Genomic DNA, 21,523 nt, shown 5'->3' with positions numbered 1-21,523 from the left:
TATTTGTTTAAGCACTATGTACTAGGGTAAATTTAGCTTCAAGACAGGATGTATAAATAAAATAAGGGTTGACTGAAAAGTCAGAGCTCTCTGCTTCCTAAAGATGCATGTGTCGACTGATGATTCCTTCCTTCAGTAGCAATGCATTATTTTCATACAGATGCAATCTTGTTTATTACTGTGATTACACTGCAACACAGACCTTTAAGAATCATGACTATTTTGATTAAATAACATTCTGAGATACTCCACAAAAGCCCCCTTGCACTGCAATCTGCTTAAAAAAATTTCTTATTACAAGATAGCCTGAAAATGTAAAGGGCTTTGTTGGGGGTGAGAAGAGGAAATATGCATCAAAAGCTTTCCTGCACACAATGAACTGCATAAGCAAACCTCTGGGGTCAGAGCCAAAGCTAACACACCATGAAACCTGACTTAAAGTAAAAATCAAATAATGTGCCCATTTCTCCCCTTTGGCAAGCACGGAAACAGTGGATATGAAAGCTGATGGTGGGAATTTGGAACAGATAAATTGCGGACAAGAAATAGGTTAAAAGAACTCTCCTCCTTATTCTTTCACTTCTGATTTCATGTCCCCACAGCCAATTTCTTAAAAAGAATAAAGAGGCCAGAGAAACAATCATGGACCTGCTTCTCTTGTGCAACTTGGCTCACAGACCATACATTCCAGTGTAGAAGGTTTATTTCCTTCTCCAGCATTATCAATTGAACCCAACTAATTAAGTCTTTACAGTTTTGCATATGGAATAATTTGGCTCATTTTAAAAGGGTCTTGGTATCAAATGACTTTGAATTACGTTGAATCTAATGCATGTACCAACTTTGATGTTAACTTTTGTACAACATTTTAACTTTAAATTTAAACATTTTAACTTTATTAGGACCCATACATATTGACGCTCAAGGCACTCAAGCTTCTACAAGGGCACTCATGTTGACAGAAGAGTATATGTAATGTTGGAAAACCTTAATTTCTGTAACGAAGGTAGAGCAAGATATGTTAGTCTGTCTGTAGCAGCAGAAAAGAACTAGAGTCCAGTAGTACCTCAAAGACTAACAGCATCTAACAACATCTAGCAAAAAACAGGGTATGAGCTTTTGTGAGTTACTGCTTACTTCAGTGACTCATGAAAGCTCCCACCCTGCCACACATTTTATTAGTCTTTAAGGTGCCACTGGGCTCTTGCTTTTCTTCTGTAATGAAGGTATTAAAATAAGTAAAATGATTTCCTTCCTTTTCTATTATTCAAGATTATACATCAGAAAATGGTTACTCGTACCTGTTACAGGTTTCTGGTGTATTGTAGGTTCTTCTGTTTGAAAGCTTACAAAGACTATTAAAAGAATCCACAGACTATTAAAATAATCTAAAAAGTATTTCTAAAAATATTGTCCAGCATTTTAATATACAAAAGCGTAAAATAAAATCAACAGCATTCACTATCTTGATTATGTCAAGTAACGCCACTGAGTTTTCTTAAAAGGACTGGAATTCCCTGTACTACAGTCATTCTATAATAAAAATGACTTGAGATTGGAAATTAAGACAAGTTGGGAAGAACTCCTTTCCTTTCCTTTAATCTGATTCAAGAAGAATTGTATTTTTTAAAATTTTCACATGAACAGAAAAATTTAAAGATTCAGAAGAGGCACTGAAACATGATTCCATGGGCACTTTCTGGAAGATTGTCTCTTCACTGAGTTACCATTTCATCCTATACTATGAAAAAACAGACACACACAAAAAAGATTAGCAGTAGTACCAAATTACAATCTGCAGACTTGACTTTCTAACATACACATTCTAATCACATACTGAAGAATAATAAGAAAAGTTTTCAGGGCACGAACACATGGTAGCTTGATTAGAATTTTAATGCATTAAGGAAGAACAAAGAAAGATAACTAGAAAAGCCCCCCCCCCTCCCAGGAAACTCATGCATTAATATCTGAGAAAGCCTACCAGCCATCCAGGAATCACACCTGGAAGCAGTTATTAGCAAATATTTGTCTTTATAACTCAGATTACCACAATTCTTCTTGTTTTCATAATTAATAATGAAACTTTAAAAATGTTAAAAGGGAACTAAGTTGATTGAAGATAAGCCTGAAGTGGCTTTTCCTAAGCGCTGGACTTCAACATCTATAAACTAGATATCAAGTACAGACATTCAAAAGATAGAAATCATTATATTCAGATATCCCATTTTTAAATGTTATGTCTTTTTATGCACAAAAAAATGTCACTATTATACAAACCTGTTGCCTAAGAACAGCCATTGTCTCCATCTTCTTGAGAAATACTGTGCATTGCAATGAGACTTTCACATTGCTCACTTTCTTCTGGTGTTCTATAAAATTATAAAAAGTTGTGAAATTATTTTGTTTAATTTACACAGTAGAGCTACCTCAGGGGTCCCCAAGCTTATTCAGCCCATGGGCAACTTTGGAATTTTGATACAGTGTGGTGGGCATAGTGAATATAAACAAATAACCAGTGTTTGTAGAGAAAGAGTTAGGAAAGCTAAAGCTCAGTATGAGCTTAGGCTAGCGAGAGATACTAAAAACAACAAAAAAGGATTCTTTTCTTATGTACAAAGTAAGAAAAAGAAAAAGGACATGGTAGGTCCCTTTCAGGGACAGAAAACTGAAAATGTAACAGGTGAAAGGGCAGAACTGCTCAATTTCTACCTTTCCTCAGTTTTCTATTGTGACTGAAACAGTGCTCAACATGGCAAAAACATAAAACATGCTGAGGGAAGGGAATTGCAGCCTAGGATCAACCTAGGAATAAGTACATAAACACCTAGTTTCTTTAAATGAAACTAAGTCCTCAGAGCCAGATGAACTGCATCCAAAAAAAGAACTTGCAGACTTAATTTCTGAGTCTCTCTCCATTATTTTTGAGAATTCTTAGAGATAAGGTGAGATGCCAGAAGACTGCAGGACAAATGTCCCCATCTTCAAGAACAGAAAAAAGAAGGATTTGGATAACTACTAATCTGTCAGCTTAATGCCTATACCTGTGAAATTTTTAGAACAAATAATCAGTCAGTCAGTCCTGGAACATTTAAAAGAGATGGCTGTGATTACTAAGAGCCAGTCATGTCAAAGCTTTCCTTTTTTGAGAAAGTTACTACCTTGCTAGAATGATATAGACATAGTTTATCTTGATTTCAGTAAGGCTTTAGATAAGTCTTTGTTGACAAGTCGGTAAAATGTGGTTTGGATCCTGTTGCTATAGGTGGATCTCTTAACTGGTTGACAGACTCTACACAAAGAGTGCTTGTGAATGGTTCCTCATCCTCTTGGAGAGGAGTGACAAGTGGAGTGCCTCAAGGATCTGTCCTGGGACCTGTTTTGTTCAACATCTTCATAAATGATTTGGATGAAGGAATAGAGGGAATGCTTGTGAAATTTGCAGATGATACTAAATTGGGAGGGGTCACAAATACAGTAGAAGACAGAGACAGGATGATCTTGACACGCTGGAAAACTGGTCTAAAACAAATAAAATGAATTTTGACGGGGATAAATGTAAAGTTCTGCATTTAGGTAGGAAAAATGCAACGCCATCATTATAGGATGGGGGAGATTTGTCTTGGCAGCAGTATGTGCAGAAAGAATCTAGGGTATCTTAGTGGACCATACACTGAGTCAGCAGTGTGAAGGCAAATGCGATTTTGGGCGGTCTCAACAGAACGACCCTTGGCACTTACCGTGAGGGGTCCTTCTCCTAAGAGGACAGGAGGACATCTTGGGTGTTTCCCACCATCCAATCAGGGAGGCAGGAATCTAAAATTCTTCCTCTTCCTGTGGCTGTGGGAACCACCCCTCTCTCAGTTCGGGTGACTCCGAGCAGCAGTAAGAAGATAATTGCAACTAGAAAAATTTCTAATGTAAAAAACTAATAGACTGTCGGTAAGATCAGCATTAAACCTGGTAAACTGACAAAAAGGCAAAACCTAAGAAGGGAAAAAGATAACAAGCCAACAGGCAACAGATATCAGTATGAAAAGACTTCAGCTGAAGATTGGTAGACGAAATAGAGAAGTAGCTGCCCAAGGTAGGGCGATAGACAGAAGGGCAAGATGTCCTCCTGTCCTCTTAGGAGAAGGACCCCTCACGGTAAGTGCCAAGGGTCGTTCTCTTTAAGAGGCGGAGGACATCTTGGGTGCTCCCAGAGCAGTAAGTTACTCAGGGTGGGGTCGCCCTACTCAGGCAGAACGTGTTGTAGGATTCGTCTACCAAAGGCCGTGTCCGCCAACGCGTATGCATTCAGTTTGTAGTGTCGAACGAAGGTGGAGATTGATGACCACCTAGCTGCCTTGCACACCTCCTCGACAGAGGCGTTCCTGTTGAAAGCTGCATTGGTGGCCGCACTTCTGGTCAAATGTGCTGTGATCCCTGGTGGAACCTTGAGGTGTAATGCTTTGTATGCCTCTGATATACATTGCTTAATGGCATAACTAATGGCCGACATGGACATCTTCAGACCCATTCTGGGCGCTGTTACGCTGATGAACATGGAATCTGTCTTACGCAGGGGTTCTGTTCTAATCAGGTAAATCTTGATCGCCCAGGGTATGCCACGTGCACTCCTTAGGATGCTTGGGATCCGGGCAAAAGGATGGTAAGTTGATTTCTTGACTTTGGTGGAACCTAGACGATACCTTTGGCTGGAAGGTAGGGTCCGGATAAAGAACGACTTTGTCCTTGTGGAACACGCAAAGCTCATTCTTAACCGACAGGGCTCCGATTTCGGAAACCCTTCTAGCTGATATTATTGCCACCAGAAATATCATCTTCATGCGCATCATCTTTAATGGCACAGACATAAGTGGCTTGAAAGGCGGGCTTGTTAAAGCTGAAAGCATCGGGTTCAGCCTCCAAGTAGGAAAACGATGAGTTTGTGGAGGAGAAATCAAAGAAGCCCCTCTAAGAAACCGACGGATGTGCGGGTGTGATGACAGATTAACGCTGTCCACCTGTTGAAGTACTGAAGATAGTGCTGCGACCTGACGCCTGAGGGTAGCTGGCTTCAGGCCGGATTGAAGACCATCCTGAAGAAATTGAAGAACCCTAGGGACAGTAGGAAGTAATGGATCCACACCCTTCCTCCGGCACCACCTGTTCAAGGCTTTCCAAGACATGTTATAGATCCGCGTAGTGGATTCTTTTCTAGACGCTAGGATGGTATTAGCCACCTCACTAGTGTACCCTAGGTCTAACAACGATCTCCTCTCAACCTCCATGTGGTCAATCTCAGCCATTCTGGATGAGGGTGCCACACCGGCCCCTGCAATAGCATGTCCGGCCAGGTTGGTAGACAAAGTGGTTCCTCCATAGACATCTGTTGGATTGATGAAAACCAGGGATGTCGAGGCCACCAGGGTGCAACCAGGATAACCTCGGCCCCCAGCAGTCTGATCTTCCTGAGTAATCTCGGGATGACCGGGATTGGAGGGAAAGCATACAGAAGGTCTTGCAGCCACGGAGCTGTTAGTGTATCTGTGGCCTCCGCCTGACTGTGGTAGTACCTTGTGAAGAATCGAGGAAGTTGGTGGTTTTGATGAGACGCGAATAGGTCCAACGCTGGTGGTCCAAAATGATCCACTATCTTCAGAAATAGAGACCTGTTGAGAGACCACTCCCCCGCCTGGATGCTTTCCCGACTGAGCCAATCTGCCATGACATTGTATGCCTCCTTGATATGTTCCGCTCTTATTGACTTCAGGTGAAGCTCCGCCAATTTGAACAGCTTCCCGGCCTCCCTGTGGAGGGAGCTGGACCTGGACCCCCCCTTGATTGTTTAGGTAGGCTTTCGCTGCTATATTGTCCGTTCACACAAGAACATGTTGCCCCGAAACCTGGTCCTGGAAGTGAAGTAGAGCTAAGCGAATGGCCCGAAGTTCCAAAAGGTTGATTGGAAGGTTCGACTCCTTGGTCGTCCACTGACCCTGCATGGGAATCTCGTTGAGGGTCGCTCCCCAACCCGAGAGGCTGGCATCCGAAAACAGCTGTAACTCTTCCTTCGCGAAGAAGATTCTCCCCTGATGCAGGTTGGCGGTCTTGGTCCACCACATAAGGCTCTCCTTTACAGTCATGGGCACTGTCAATGAGACGGAACGCCTCACCATGATTTGGAGTTGATAGGGACGCAGGAACATCTGTAGCTGCCTGGTGTGATAACGACCCCACTGCAACGCTTTGAGATCTGAGATCAGAAGGCCTATGAGTCTTGCTAGAGTCTGAAGCATCGACGATGACCCCTGAATCACCTGTTGCACTAGTGTCACGGTCTTTAAAATCTTGTCTTCCGGGAGAAAGATGGAGCTCAAGTTCGTGTCAATTACCATGCCCAGGTGTTCCAGTCTCTGAGTCGGTCATAGGTGACTCTTGGCCAGATTGATAATGAAGCCGTCATTGGAGACAGCTGATGGTGCGCCGGACGTCCCTCTCTGCATTCCTCCTCGACGATGATCCTATCAACAGGTCATCAAAATACGGGTGTACGTGTACTCCCCTCTGTCTGAGATGCGCGATCAAATTCACCAATACCTTGGTGAACACCCGCGGAGCCGTTGCAAGTCGGAATGGGAGGGCTCTGAATTGGTAGTGAGAACCGTTCACACAGAAACGTAGGAATCTGTGATGTGCAGGCAGAATTGGAATATGTAGATAAGCCTCTGTAAGATCCAGCGATGACATGTAATCCATATGATTTAGAGCCTCTGTTATTGACTTGATGGACTCCATTCTGAAGTGACACAGCTTGATATTCCTGTTCAGAAATTTGAAGTCCAAAATTGCCCTCCAGTCCCCGTTCCTTTTGGTAACCATGAAAAAGATGGAATAAATACCTTCATATTTCTGCTTCGGAGGGACTTGTTCTATTGCAGCAATATCCAGTAGATGGTGTATTGCCTTGAGGGTGATGACCCTCCCCCCCGGGTTCGAGCGAAGGGGGGAAATAATGAAGCGATCTGGAGGTGTACGTTTGAACTCTATCGGGTAACCCTGAGATACAATTTCTAGAGTCCAAGAGTCCACCTGCAACTCGACCCAAGCTTGATGAAAATGTAGCAGGCGGCCCCCTACTGGGATGTGATCCCAGTCATGCCTTATTAGCCTTGGAGCCCTTCTCGAACTTGTCCGATCTATCAGGCTGGTTCCTCTGAAATCGGGGGCTGGAGAAGTTTTTCCGGAAATTTGGCTTGGATTGACTCCAGGAGCGTTTTCTATACTCTTGTTTTGGCTTGGAGGTGCTGGTGGAGGCCCGAAAGGAATTAGAACCGAACCCTCGTCTGTCGGAACGTCTCAGAAATTTGGGCATGGCCTTCTTCTTGTCGCGCGTCTCCACTAGGATCTTTTCAAGGGTGTCTCTGAACAGCTTCTCTCCTTGAAAAAGGTAGCCCGAAACAATCGACTTTGAGTGGATATCAGCCGACCAGGCCCTAAGCCACAGACCCCTTCTTGCTACGGTGTTGGATGCCATCGCTCTAGCGGAGAAGGTGAGAGCGTCCAGGGAAGCGTCCGCTGAGAATTCGGCCACCCGCAGGAGTCTGTTGGTGCCTTCCAGGATCCTTTTATCTGCATCTGGTAAAAGTTGTGTTAGACGCCTTATCCACACTATCGCTGCCCTGGACACTATAGAGTTAGTGGCAGTAGCCTTGATGGCCAGGGCCGTGGCTTCATGGCTTCTCTTCAAGGCTAGGTCAATCTTTCTGGCCCAGTTATCATAGACCAAACCTTGACCGTCTTCCGCTAGCAATCCATGGGACTGCAGTGCTGCCACTGGTGCATCCACCAGGGGCACTTGTAGCATGTCATTAGCAAAGGCAGGAAGCTCATACAACTTCCTAATGGAGTTGGGATCCTGTTTGTTGGCACTTGGTTTAGCCCATTCTGATCTTAGCTGACGCTCGAAGAATTCTGGGAAGGGAAAGACCTTGTCAGAGGATCGGTATCTTGGGAAGAACTCCGTGTTCCCCTTGGGTTTATTTTTGGGATTAGTCAGAGGGCTGGAAATCTCCTGCTCCTCAGGAGACACCTGGAGGTCCAGGCCAGGCAGTACCTTAGACAGAAGGGATTGAAACTCTTCTGCCTTGAAAAAACGCGAGGAGGGTTCTGGCACAGGCGTACCTTCTATTTCCTCATCCGATAAGAATTCGCCCTCCTCCCGCTCTCCCTCATACAACTCCTCCGACTGATCCCCATACTGAGATCTCTCACCCTCCAGGAAATCACTGACTAAAGAGTTCTTTGGGGCCCTAGAGTGGTGGCCCTGATCCCTGGATCTCTTGGGTGATGGTGACCTGGATGAAGAGCATGAGCTAGGGGACCTTGGTCTCTTATGGGTAGCTGCTTTAACTGCAGCACCCACAGTTTGTCTTATAGAATCTAAAAATTCTGAAAATAAAGAAGGTCCCATTATGGGTACGTTACCCAAGCTCTTCTGGGGCTGGCAGGTCTGTGCAGCTTCCTGCTGTGGTTGAACTTCGTAGAAATCTAAGTCTCCCGCCTGGATGTTGGCATCAGTGGGTCCCCGCCTCTGGAAGCTGCCAGGCTGCTTATCGTTGTCGTTTCGCACCCTTTTGCGCCTTTCAAGATGGCTGTCGGGTCCGGAATGGAGCCCTGAGGAGGACGCCTCCTCCGCTGCCGACGACGACCAGCGCCGCTTTCGCTCACTCCTCTTTGTCTCGCCCCTACAGGGCACGTTGCCAGCAGCCGTGGCAAGCCCCGTGGTCATGCCGGCTCTGGAAAGCAGCCTTTCGGCCCCGCGCAATGCACTAGGGGCCAAGTCATCTTCCAGGAAGGCGTCCTTCGCTCTCCGCGCCATCTGGCGCCTTTTCGCGCTGCGGCTTGTAATTTCGGCCCGAGGCCGCCACAGCGCTGCTCCTCGTCGGTGTGGGAGGAAAAGGCAGAGGATGGAAGAGTCAGAGCGAAAATTGGAACAGCAGAGAGCTGGAAGGATTAGAATTCAAGCTGAGGTGAAAGGACAGTTAAAGGTAGAAGAAGAAGGAAGATTTTTTTTTTTTTGTTAAAGATAGTAAACCAAAAGGGATAGGAACCTATCCTAAGCACTTGCTCTCCCTGTCGAGGCAGGAAAGAAACTGAGAGAGGGGTGGTTCCCACAGCCACAGGAAGAATTTTAGATTCCTGCCTCCCTGATTGGACGGTGGGAAACACCCAAGATGTCCTCCGCCTCTTAGAGAGAAGTATAGTATCCAGATCACATGAAGTGATGGTATTGCTTTATTCTGCTTTAGTTAGACCTCTCCTAGAATATTATGTTCAGTTTTGGACACTACAATTTACGAAGGATATAGTCAAGCTAGAATGTGTCCAGAAAAGGACAACAAAGATGGTAAGAGGTCTAGAGACTAGGTCCTATGAGGAAAGGCTGAAGGACCTGGGTATATTTAGTTTGGGGGGAAGATGATTGAGAGGTGATATGATCACCATCTTCAAGTCCTTGAAAGACTGTTATAATAGAGGATGATGTAGAATTGTTTTCTGTTGCCCCACAAGGTCAGACCAGAACCAATGAGTTGAAATTAAATCAGAAGAGTTTCCGGCTCAACATTAGGAAGAACTTCCTGACAGAGTGGTTCCTCAGTAGAATAGACTTCCTCGGGAAATGGTGGTTTCCGCTTCCTTGGTGACTAGAGGTGATTTGACAGCAATGCTGATTCTGTGAATTAGGCAGGTTAGGAGAAGGAGGGAAGGAAGAGCTGCATCATTTCTTAGTTCTTGTTGCCCTTTCTTACATGCCCAGTGAAATTTAGATTGACACTTGGGGGTCAGTCAGCAACTTTTCTCCAGGCCAGTTTGGCAAGGGATCCTGGGGTTTTTTTTGCCATCTTCTGAGCATGGAGCAGAGGTCACAGGGGATGTATGTGTGGGGGGAGGTATTTATGAAGCTCCTGCATTGTGCAGGGGGTTGGACTAGATGACCCTGGAGATCTCTTCCGATTCCTTGCTTCTTTGAAAAGACTGAGAAAATAAGAGAGTCAACCTTTTATCTAAGTGGGAAAATAAAGATGCAAGGAATTTTAAGATGTTTCAGACTACATGAAATCCTGTGTAAATCTTGAGCTACTTAAGTTATAAATTAAGATTATTGATTTCAAAGACGAAAATGTGGGGAAGCTGCAATGAGGTTATCCTACCTCTGAATATGATGCTTTCTGCAGAAAAACACAAAAACTTTTCTGATTCCCACCATCACAGGATCCCAGTTGTTGTAGTGACACAAAAGAGTTGCAATGAAAAATGAAAAAAATACAGGGATTGCCCCCACAAAAAATAACCAAGAAAATGTAACCTGAAATTAGAACAAGAATAATGTTTTAGTTAGAAGGAGATCATTGTATTGTTCCACCTGCAGCAAAAGCAGACAAGAGAAAGGGCAAACATATGTAGACTAGACAGAAAACTTACCGCATACCATCCAGGATAATCATCAATACTTTATCGCATCTATATACTAACAGAGAAGTCGGGAAATCTTTGGATACTCAAGTCTGATAAATGGATAACAGGTACGGCAGATCATTCTGCAAACCTTAAAAGGCCCAAGATTTGCAGAAAAATATGAAATCTTAAAACAAAACAAAACTGGAGGGCTTAAAAATGTGAAAATAATACAAGTGCCTGTAGCTTTAAGCAAGGATTTCCTTCAGTGGCTGTTCCTAGGCAAAAACAGTTTTCCAAGCTTGGTTTCAGTAAGTAAAAAGCATAGGGAGGGGTTGGGTCCTATTTTGGCATTTGAAGGACTTCTTGGAGCCACACGTCTAGAGTTGCTAGCTCTAGGTTGGAAAATTCCTGCAGATTTTGTGGTGGAGTCTCTGAGAAGGGTAGGATATGGGGAAGGGAGAAGCTTCAGCCGGATATAATGCCATAGAGTCCACCCTCCAAAGCACCCATTTTCTCCAGAGGGACAGATCTTGCATAATTATAAAATGGGGGAGACTTTATCAAGAATTCACAATCCAGGGGCTCCTTGGTGTGAAAGGCAGAGCTCAAAATTATACAACCAAACTTGGAGTTTGAGACCTCACAAATGAGGGAGGGCAGTCTGACACCACTCCATTAGAGCCTCCCTATGATCAAAAGCTGGTAGGCAAACTCCTGATCTTTCTGGGATTAAACCAGAACATCAAACTTGCAAGGTAGGACACTTGCAGAATGATTTTCTATGAACAAATTACCAGTATGTGGATACTTTGGTCAAAGACTCTGAACTTAATTTGCAACCTCTGAAGTACAGAATACCCAGTATAATCAAAAGATATTTATTAAAGAGTGCAGAATATTTTCAAAGGAACTTAGCAGTGAGACAGAAAATAAAAGAGTTACCAGTTATGTTTCTAACTATGCAGTTATATTCTCAGACACAGTTACCAAGTGATGCTTCTGGAGTAAATGCAGGTAATCATATTAAGTCTTCTTTGTAAGCCAGGCATAGCTTAACCCTTGGAATGGCTAACTCAGGCTTATTGAGAGCTGAATAAAACTGCTCAACTTACAACAGGACAACAAAAATGCTTAGCCCAGGGGTGTCAAATGCATGGTCTGCGGGCCTGATCTGGTACCAACAGAGCTTGTATGTGGCCTGCGAGCAACTCACTGTTGTCTGCTTCCTTCTCCCTCTCTCCTGCTTTCTTCTGCATCATAGCTTGCTTTGTCAGGCTCTCTCAATCGCACAACAGAACTACTGAGACAAGCCTCTCTGCCCTCCGTTAGCTGAGATTCCTTCCCCTCCTCATCCACTGGGGAGGAAAGGGGGTGGAGGGAGGTTTGCCCATTTTCCTCAATCACATGGGGAGAGATACAAAGAAAGTACCTTTAAGACTAACAAAGTTTTATTCAAGGTATAAGCTTTTTACCTTGATACAGAGACAGAATTTTGTTGGGCTATAATGCCAGGACTCTCTGGGGTGCAACTGGGTTCTCTTCCACTTTTTCCACTGTATTCATGCCCTCATGATCCAGTCTTTCTCATCAGGAAAGCAATGTGAACTATTTAATTGAGGAATAATGACAAACCAGTGAGTTGCATTAGGTTGAGAGTGTTTTATTTGTGTCCTTTGCGTTTGTCTGTGTCCTTTATAAAGTTTATATCTCAACTACCTGGGCATTACACTTTATGACATACATGGCCCAGACTGACAAGGTCTCATTTATGTCAGATCCAGCCCTCATAACAAATGAGTTCAACACCCCTGGCTTAGCCTCTTAAAGGTTTCAGATTTGCATCAGCTGGGGGCACTCCAGCTAACACAAAACTCAGACCTTTGAAGTTTTGTTAACCTGACCATGTCATAACAGAAGGCTCAGGGAAAGACTGTTTTATGAGGGATAGAGTGTTATTTAGGATCTCTTTTCCCCATCCCTGTATGTATAAATCACAGCATGAATTACAAGGGTGTTATGAAGAAGGAAGGCACTGGTGCCTCTAGTGCCATCTTGGTAAACAATTGATGTTTTGGTTCCTGAAATGTTTATCCAAGGGTACAAAGGTGACTTGCTAAGTTTCTTACGACAAACACCAGATGTTCCCTCTCCACCCATAATGCAGGCTTAAGCTTTAATAAAAAATTTAGAAGAGAGAAAAAGGGGAAAAGGGGAGAGAGGCTTTCGGGAAAGAGAAAATAGTGGGGGAGGGGGAAATGAGGTCTCCCAGGTCCTTGCAGGTTTCCACTTGTATCTTTCTATAAGCACTAAAAGACAGTTACAAACAGAAACCAAATTAGCACAAAGTTTATGCTCTCTTTTTCTTTAGTAGAGATTTGGAAATATAAATCTAAATTCCAAAGTCAAAAATTCAAGAATATTCTCAAACAATGGAGCAGCAAATAAGGTGTAACAATTCAGGCATTTTAAAAAAGACACACATACAGTCAAGTCACTAATACACTTTTATAGATTACCTACATCTATTGGATATTTTTCTCCAGACATTATATTCCAGATCTTCAGATCAGTGACTGCTAATCAGTGCAGAATTATTATCTGTGGTGTCCTGATAGGACTTGTACTTTCTTCCTTCATCATAATTCAGCTTTCAGATTTAAGTATGTCTCAACTGTATGCAATGTTAGCAGGGCAGTAGTTCCCAGCCTTTTCAAGCGTGAAGACTCCTTTTTAACACCAAAAATTTTGGACTGCCCCAAGCTACATGATGATTGTTGTACTTCAGTAACCATTGATCGAGAAAATACATAATGACAAGGCTCAGTGTGCATATGAACTCACAGGCTCATTACAATAATTCCATTGTCACATGTTAAGAACCACAGTAGCAGGATTTTACAATTTTTTTCTTACTACCCCTTTCCCAGTCTGCACAAAATAAAATTAAAAAATCTTACAGGAACTTTTAAAACCTTGTTAAAAGTTAATTGACAGGGTGGGGGATCACGGCTGCAAGCCTCTGAACAAAACCAGCAGGAGCAGCTGAAAGGGACTGCTGCTCAACATGGCGTGGCCAGACCAGGCAAGTGGTGGCAGCAAGTATGGGCTGATCAGAGGAGCAGTAGGACTGACAAAAGAAGTCCACCACTGGATGAGCCCAGGAGGAGGAGGAAAGGGAGGCAAAGTCAGAAACTGTGGAGAAAAGGGAAAGGACAGAGCTAGCAGGGACAGGCAGGCAAAGAGAAGAGTAGGAGTGGGGAGAGTAGGAGAAGCAAGATAAACAGATGGGTTTCTCCACTCCTGAGTCTCATGGGTCGTTACTTGGAAAAAATTAATTGGGAATAATCACACAACAAAAAACTGGAAGATTAACTAGTTCCTCCTTTTTAAAAAAAGTGATGTTGAGGAGTCAAACAATCTCAGAAAAGACCACTATTAACAAAAAATCAGGAACAATAAAAGGCAGAAGGTTTCATATTAATGAAACACACGTTTATAAAGACTGAATCTATGTAAATTTGTCAGAAACAGCAGCACTGTGGAAGAGTGACACAATTTCTGTCTTGCCATGGTCTTGCTAATGCTCTCTATTCAACAATAATCACCAAAAGTATTTAAAGCTATTTTGGCTTTACTTCATCTTGGCCAGGTATGTGTGACTCTCGCAATGAAACACACCCTTAATACTGCTTGTTTTTTGGTTCTTGGATCTCAAGGCTGGGGGCAGGGTGGATTAAATGCAAAGGGGAAAAAATCACACTATGGATCAGAAGTATTTCAGCCATGGATTCAAAGCAGAAAAGTGTACTACGAATAAGGCCTGCTGTGAAGGAAAGTACAATAGGCTGTAGAAAGAGGCTCTGGGCAAGTCCCCCCCCCCCCGCAGGTGTCTTTCCACCCCCAACTTCCCACCACCACTCCTGGTCCTAACACCAACCACCCCCGCACCCTTGGCACGCCACTACCCCCCACCTATGACATTCAATCACCCGCACCCTTGCTGTCTTCCCAGTTCCCTCTCCCATGACATTAATTCACACCCCCCCCCCCTTGCTGTCTCCCCCCCTCCAGCTGAAACAGATGCTGGCTTCCCCACTCCTGCATGTGGGGAAATAAAATTATTTAATTTTAGGGTCTGAATTGAGTCAGTTCCTTGGACATTAATTCAATGCCATTGTTATTGTTTAGACTGATAGCTGAACTGAATGCTAATTTAACACTATATCTGAAGCATCTCACTTCAGAATGGAAGTATCACAATGAAGACAAATTCCAACTGCATTAAAAATGAATATCAAGAAGTTTCTTTCACTGTGAGAGGTAAGATATATCTTATTGTGCATGGTGTCCTTAATATAATAAAGGCCTTCCTGTGGTGCCAAAATTGAGCTTTCTCATTGGTTGGGACTTTATTTATTTATTTAGGATTTATATCCCGCCCTTCCCACGGGTGGCTCAGGGCGGCTTCCAACAATAGATCCAACATAAAATTAAGTAATATTTAAACATATAAGAGAATAAACATTTAAAACAGCTAAAACAGATAAAACCATAAATATTAATAAATATTCGAAATGTATATAAAAAAACTCTGGCAAGTTGCATTAAATTCTCAAGCTAGGTATAGGCTAGCCGGAAGAGGGTCGTCTTACAGGCCCTGCGGAACTGAACAAGGTCCCGCAGGGCCCTCACCTCTTCCGGCAACTGATTACACCATGTAGGGGCCGTAACAGAGAAAGCCCTTTCTCTGGTGGATTTCAAGCGGGCTTCTTTCGGCCCAGGGACAGTAAGGAGATTTTGTGTTCCCGACTTCAGTACTCTCTGGGGAACATGCGGGGAAAGACGGTCCTTCAGGTAGACAGGCCCCAAGCCATATAGGGCTTTAAAGGTGATAACCAGCACCTTGTACCGGACTCGGTATATCACTGGAAGCCAGTGCAGGGTCCGGAGACCCGGCTGAATGTGTCCCCACTTTGGGAGACCCAGTAACAGCCGGGCCGCGGCATTCTGCACCAGCTGCAATTTCCGAGTTCATGACAGGGGCAGCCCCATGTAGAGGGCATTACAGTAGTCCAACCTCAAGGTGACCGTAGCATGGATCACTATTGCTAGGTCGTCGCGCTCCAGGAAGGGGGCCAACTGCCTTGCCCGCCTAAGGTGAAAAAACGCGGACTTGGCAGTGGCTGCTATCTGAGCCTCCATCTTTAAGGATGGCTCCAATAGCACCCCCAAGCTCCTGACCCTGTCCGCCGCTACCAGCGGCGCACCGTCAAAGGCTAATAGGGGGATTCCCCCTCCCGGGCCGCGGCGGCCCAAGCAAAGGACCTCTGTCTTCGCAGGATTAAGCTTCAGCCCGCTCAGCCTGAGCCACTCAGCCACGGCATGTAATGCCCGATCTAGATTTTCCAGGGCGCAGGTCGGCTGGCCGTCCATCAGTAGGTAGAGCTGGGTGTCATCAGCGTACTGGTGACACCCTAGCCCGTGCCTTCGGGCAATCTGGGCAAGAGGCCGCATATAGATGTTAAATAACATCGGGGAGAGGACCGCTCCCTGGGGTACACCACAATCGAGTGTGCACCTCTGGGACAGCTCCCCCCCCAACTGCGACCCTTTGTCCCCGACCTTCCAGGAAAGAGGAGAGCCACTGTAAGGCCAACCCCTGAATCCCTGCGTCGGCGAGGCGGCCCTTCAGTAGCCGATGGTCGACCGTGTCGAACGCTGCTGACAGGGAAGGACTGTGGGGTATCAGCCTCTGGCCTGTCAAACTATCAATCAAGAGTACCTGAGTGCCAATGGTTCAGTCTGCTCCTCTCTCCTGCCCAAGTGAATGTTGCTAGCCAGCAAAGCTGATTCTTAGTGAAATGCAACCAGCCTTAGTTTTGGCAGTTACTGGCTCTCCCTACTCTCCCACTGGCTGAGCCACCTGTCATACTGATTCACAGCTAGAGACAGAGGAGGAGGGAAACAGCCAGAGAGATACTTTCCTTCTGATTGGCTGAGGACTCCTTCCTATCCTCCTTTGGAAGAGGGGGGGGAATGTTATCAGAAGATAGTCTTGGTCTGAAAAGTATGGTATCATACAGGCCTCTGAGGGAGCACTCATTGGGGCCAGTCCTGACTACGGTTGCCAGTTCCAGGTTGGTGGACATTCTGTGGGGGAATCTGAGGAGGGCATAGGAATCAGGGCTTTAGAATGGGGTCCGCCACACACAAGTTCTTGCTGTGGAACCTGACTGGGTGATTTCAGACCAGTCACAGACTTCCAGCCTAACCCACGGCACAGGGTTGTGAGAGGAGAATGGTGTAAGCTGCTTTGGTTCCCACTCCCACTGGGGAGAAAAACTGTCTTTTTTCTGCATTCAGGCTGCAGGGAAGGGGAAGGCGATGATCAGCTGAAGTCAAAGGGGAAGATAAATGGAAGGAGATAGGGTTGCCAATTCCAGGTTAGGAAATTCCTGGAGATTTAACAGATGGAGCCTGGAGTGGGTGGAGTTTGAGGTGGGGTGGGAACTCAGACAGGTACAATGCCATTTCCTCATGGGGAACTACTGGTGCCAATCTCCAGGTGAGGGCTGAAGATCACTCAGAATTACAACTGCTCTCCAGATGGCAGAGATCAGTTCCCCTGGAGAAAATGGCTGCTTTGCAGGGTGGACTCTGTGTTATTATAACCTGTTGAGGCTGCTTCCCTCCTGCTTTGGTCTCCACTGTGAAGGACTGTCCTTTTCCTATATAAAGGCTGCAGGGAGAGGGGAGGGGATGGAAAGCTGAAGTCAGATCATTTCCCCTACAGAAAACAGCCACCTTGAGGTGCATACTCTATGGTATACCATAACACAACCAAGCCATGCAACCCCCCCCCCCCCAATAATGCCATAAGCTCACACTGATGCTAAACGCCACAAATTCTGAATATGACAAGGTTGCAAAAATTCACTGTAAACAAAAGGAATGCTGAGCTTCAGTGTCTGTGTGACTGTCATCATGTCCCCCCCCCCCCACATCCCATAACTATTCTTATCTCCATACTAGTCCTCTTTCAGGGCTTTGAGCCACCACAGACACAGGGACAAACACACACATGCGGGAGTGGGGAAGCCAGCATCTGTTTCAGCTGGAGAGGGGGAGACAGCAAGGGGGGGTGAATTAATGTCAAGGGTGAGGGAACTGAGAAGACAGCAAGGGTATGGGTGATTGAATGTCATGGGTGGGGGGTAGTGGCGTGCCAAGGGTGTGGGGATGGTTGGTATTAGAACCAGGAGTGGTGGTGGGAAGTTGGGGGTGGAAAGACACCTGGGGGGGCACTTGCCCAGAGCCTCTTTCTACAGCCCATTGTATTTTCCTTCACAGCAGTCCTTATTCCTAGTTCATCATATAATTTCAAAGACCTACACAGTAATTTAATTTACAAGACTACTTACACAGTGCTAGATCTCTGCATCTTTCTTGAAAAGAATGTAGCCTGTTTTATCTCCTATTCTGTTGCCACTTAAAAATAATCAGTATTACACAGCTTTCTACAAAACAGAAAGCCATTTTGGAGATTTTAGGTACTCAATAAACATTTTGGTGTTGTGGTTAAGTGCATGGACTCTGAGAGAACTGGGTTTGATTCCCCACTCCTCCATATAAAGCCATCTGGGTGATCTTGGGTCAGCCATAGTTCTTGCAGAGCTGTTCTCTCAGCCCCACCTACCTCACAGGGTGTCTTGTGCGAAAAGGAAGGGAAGGACATTGTAAATAGGGGTGTGAAGAAAATTGGAAAAAACAAATTTGGGGCAAAGACATTTGACCCCTGGGAGCCATGGATCTCTCATGCCTTTCTCCACTTCCCCCCTTCTTTCTCCTTCAGATTTTATGGTCCATAGGGTAGGCTGAGGGGCTCCCCTGGGCCTTCTACTGTGGGTTCCTACTGGGCCCATACCAGCAGTCCCCTGCCCCCGCTAGAGCCATTTTGGTCTTTTTCCTGCCTCATTGCATCTCTGGCACCACCTATGGCTGTAGCACCCCCTCTTTGGATGCCTGCTGCTCCAGGGGGTCTCCTACCCAGTCATCTCAGCTGTGGCCTTGCAGGGCCCCCCATTCCTCAGATATTACAAGGGGTTGGGGAAGCCTTGTGCACTGGAGTGCTGTTGTTGGGGCTGCTGGCCCTTTAACTCCTGATGTGATCTCTGCACCACCTGCCTAGAGCCGAGCAGTGTTCCCTCTGAGTTAGTGTGAGCTAGCTCAGTTTTTTAGCTTCCGGCTCACACATTTTTGTCTTAGCTCAGGAAAAATGGCCACAGAGCAAACTAATCTATGTAGTAGCCTCACAACCTTAATTCCAGTAGCTCACAAAGTAGAATTTTTGCTCATAAGATCCCACAGCTTAGAGGGAATACTGATGCTGTAGTGTATCAGCAACCAGACGCGACATGCGCAGAGGCGACTGGGCTGTCCCAGACACCTCCAGCGCGGGGCGCGAAATCCCCCGCCAATCACCAGCTGTGGCGGGAAGTTTAACAAGTCAGGATTGGCCTGACCTGTCCAGTAGGCTGTACCGGGGACTGTACATAAGCGGGACCCGGCCCGCGTGTTCTCTCTCTTGCAACGTGCTCCCAATAAAGAATGTTGCCCTACTTGCGTCTCCAGACTGAGTACGTTACACTGGCGACGAAGGTGGGATTCTAGCCTCACCGGCTACGTCAGAGACCAAGGGCACCACCGACCACGACCGCCGCCACAGCCACCATGGCCAACCAGGGCGGAACCACCGGTCATGTTGAGCCGTTCGACCCAGCGAATCCAGAGGCCTGGGAGTCCTACTTGGAAAGGGTCGAATGCTACCTGAGGGCCAACAAGGTCACGGAGGACAGCATGAAGAGGGACGTTCTCCTGAGCGTCTGCGGGGCGGCCACATTCGAGATCGCCAAGGGTCTCTCGGCCCCCGCCCGCCTCACGGAGAAGTCCTTCGCCGAGGTCAGCAGACTCCTCACCGGCCACTTCTTACCTCAGCCTTCACGGGTGGCCCGCCAGTTCCTGTTCCACAGAAGGGACCAGGCTGCCGGAGAATCGGCCGCCGACTACTTGGCGGCCCTCCGCAGGATCGCCGGGAACTGCAACTTCCCCCAGCTGGAAGACACCCTGGCCGATCACTTCACGTGGGGCCTCCGCGACGAGAGGCTCCAGCAGAAGCTCTTCGCCAAGGAAGAGCTCACCCTCCAGAGCGCTTTCAATGAAGCAGTGGCGTTCGAGAGGACCTCCAGGACCTTTCCCAAGGCCCGGACAGATGCCGTCCACCACGAGGAGCTGGACCACGACTGCCCGGAGGAGGGAGAAGCCTACCAGCTGCGCCGCCCTGCCGGGCCACCCAACAGAGCAGCCTAATGCCCCCGAGCGCCCGATCGACCACCAGCGTCGGAGAGGGTTCCCGCCACCAAGTGCGCCAGCTGCGGCGACCCCCACGACCGGAGGGACTGCCAGTACCGGACCTGGGACTGCCGGAGCTGCGGGAAGACCGGCCACATAGCCAGGGCTTGCCGAGCCAAGCCCAACCGCCGGAGGCCGACCACGCATCACAAGTCGGCGGAGTTCCACTCCACAGACTCCACGTCCCTTCAGGTACTGAACTTGCCCCTCGCCACCCCCGACAAAATTAAAATGGCGGTCCTCATCGAAGGGAACCCCTGCCAAATGGAGGTGGACTCAGGTTCCTCCATTTCCATTATAGCGGAGGAAACCCTGAGGAAGCTGTGCCCCCGCCAGTGGCTTCAACTAAGGCCGGCGGACTTCATACTCCGGGACTTTCAGAAGAACCTGGTGCAAATGGCGGGGTGGGCACGGGTGCAAGTCGAGCGGGGGTCCTTCTACGGCCCGCTGGACATCCTGGTGGTAAAGCGCCAGCTTACCACCCTGCTAGGACTGGCGTGGTTCAAACCCTTGGGGATCTGCTTGGAGGGGGTGGGACAAACCCTAACGCCCAGAGGGTTCGGGGAGATATGCCAAGAGTTCCCTGACGTATTCGATGGGTCCCTAGGGAGCTACAAAGGGCCGGCCATCTCCCTACCACTAGACCCCACGGTCAGGCCGATTCGGCTCAAGGCAAAGAGGGTCCCGTTCGCCTTGAAGCCAAAAATAGAGGCCGAATTAGACCACCTCACGGCCCAGGGAGTCCTGGAGCCAGTGGACTACGCCACCTGGGAGACCCCCATCGTAACCCCAATCAAGCCAAATGGGGAGGTGCGGATCTGTGCAGACTATAAATGCACGATAAACAGGGCACTGCAGGATAACCCCTACCCAGTGCCGGTGGTGAGCCACGTCCTGGCTGCCCTCACGGGGTCTAAAATCTTCGGGAAGCTGGATCTGGCACAGGCCTACCAACAGCTCCCGGTAGACAATAAGACAGCTGAGGCCCAGACGATTGTGACACACAGGGGGGCCTTCCGGGTGAGAAGGCTACAGTTCGGGGTAAGCGTCGCTCCGGGGATCTTCCAGAGTATAATGGACGCTCTCCTTAAAGGGATCCCCGGAGTCCAGCCATTCTTCGATGACGTTTTAGTCGCCGCCCCAGACCCCGAAGAGTTCGGCAACCGCTTACGGGAGGTCCTCCGCCGGTTCCAGGCAGCGGGGCTCAAGGTTAAGAGGGAGAAATGCTTGCTGGGGGTCCCACGGGTGGAGTTCCTGGGGTTCGCCGTAGACGCAGCAGGAATCCACTCAATGGAAGAAAAGACCCGAGCCATCGTGCAAGCCCCAGCCCCCACCTGCAAAGCGGAGCTACAAAGCTTCTTGGGGGTGCTTAACTTCTACCATTCATTCCTCCCCCACAAGGCAGCCCTTGCAGAGCCCCTTCACCGGCTGTTGGACAAAAAAGCCCCTTGGGTTTGGGGCAAACAACAAGCCGCCGCGTTTCAGGCGGTCAAGGACGTCCTGGTGTCCAATGCGGTGCTCCACCATTTTGACGAGGGCCTCCCCATTATCCTGGCCTGTGACGCATCGCCGTATGGGGTGGGAGCAGTCCTGGGGCACCAACTCCTGGACGGGAGGGAGGTACCGGTAGCGTACTATTCCCGCACACTAACTCCGGCCGAGCGCAATTCCG

General features: G+C 47.1%; 1 protein-coding gene across 2 annotated transcripts in view; it reads right to left on the bottom strand.

The window, feature by feature from the left end:
* Positions 1 to 1,408: 1,408 nt before the first annotated feature.
* SLC35F5 (solute carrier family 35 member F5) overlaps positions 1,409 to 21,523 on the bottom strand; it is a 100,663-nt gene continuing 80,548 nt past the window's right edge. For both annotated transcript variants that reach the window (XM_060262061.1, XM_060262060.1), the window contains exons 15-17: positions 10,197 to 10,351; positions 2,281 to 2,372; positions 1,409 to 1,741 (exon numbers count right to left, since the gene is read on the bottom strand). In XM_060262061.1, coding sequence (XP_060118044.1) covers positions 2,288 to 2,372; positions 10,197 to 10,351 — 240 coding nt within the window. In that variant the 3' untranslated portion in view covers positions 1,409 to 1,741; positions 2,281 to 2,287. The remainder of the gene's footprint in view (positions 1,742 to 2,280; positions 2,373 to 10,196; positions 10,352 to 21,523) is intronic.

The sequence above is a fragment of the Heteronotia binoei genome, chromosome 21 (genome assembly GCF_032191835.1).
Source record: "Heteronotia binoei isolate CCM8104 ecotype False Entrance Well chromosome 21, APGP_CSIRO_Hbin_v1, whole genome shotgun sequence".
NCBI classification, from domain to species: Eukaryota; Metazoa; Chordata; class Lepidosauria; order Squamata; family Gekkonidae; genus Heteronotia; species Heteronotia binoei.
Note: the sequence above shows the minus strand (reverse complement) of the source record. Positions and strands in the feature narration are given on the sequence as shown.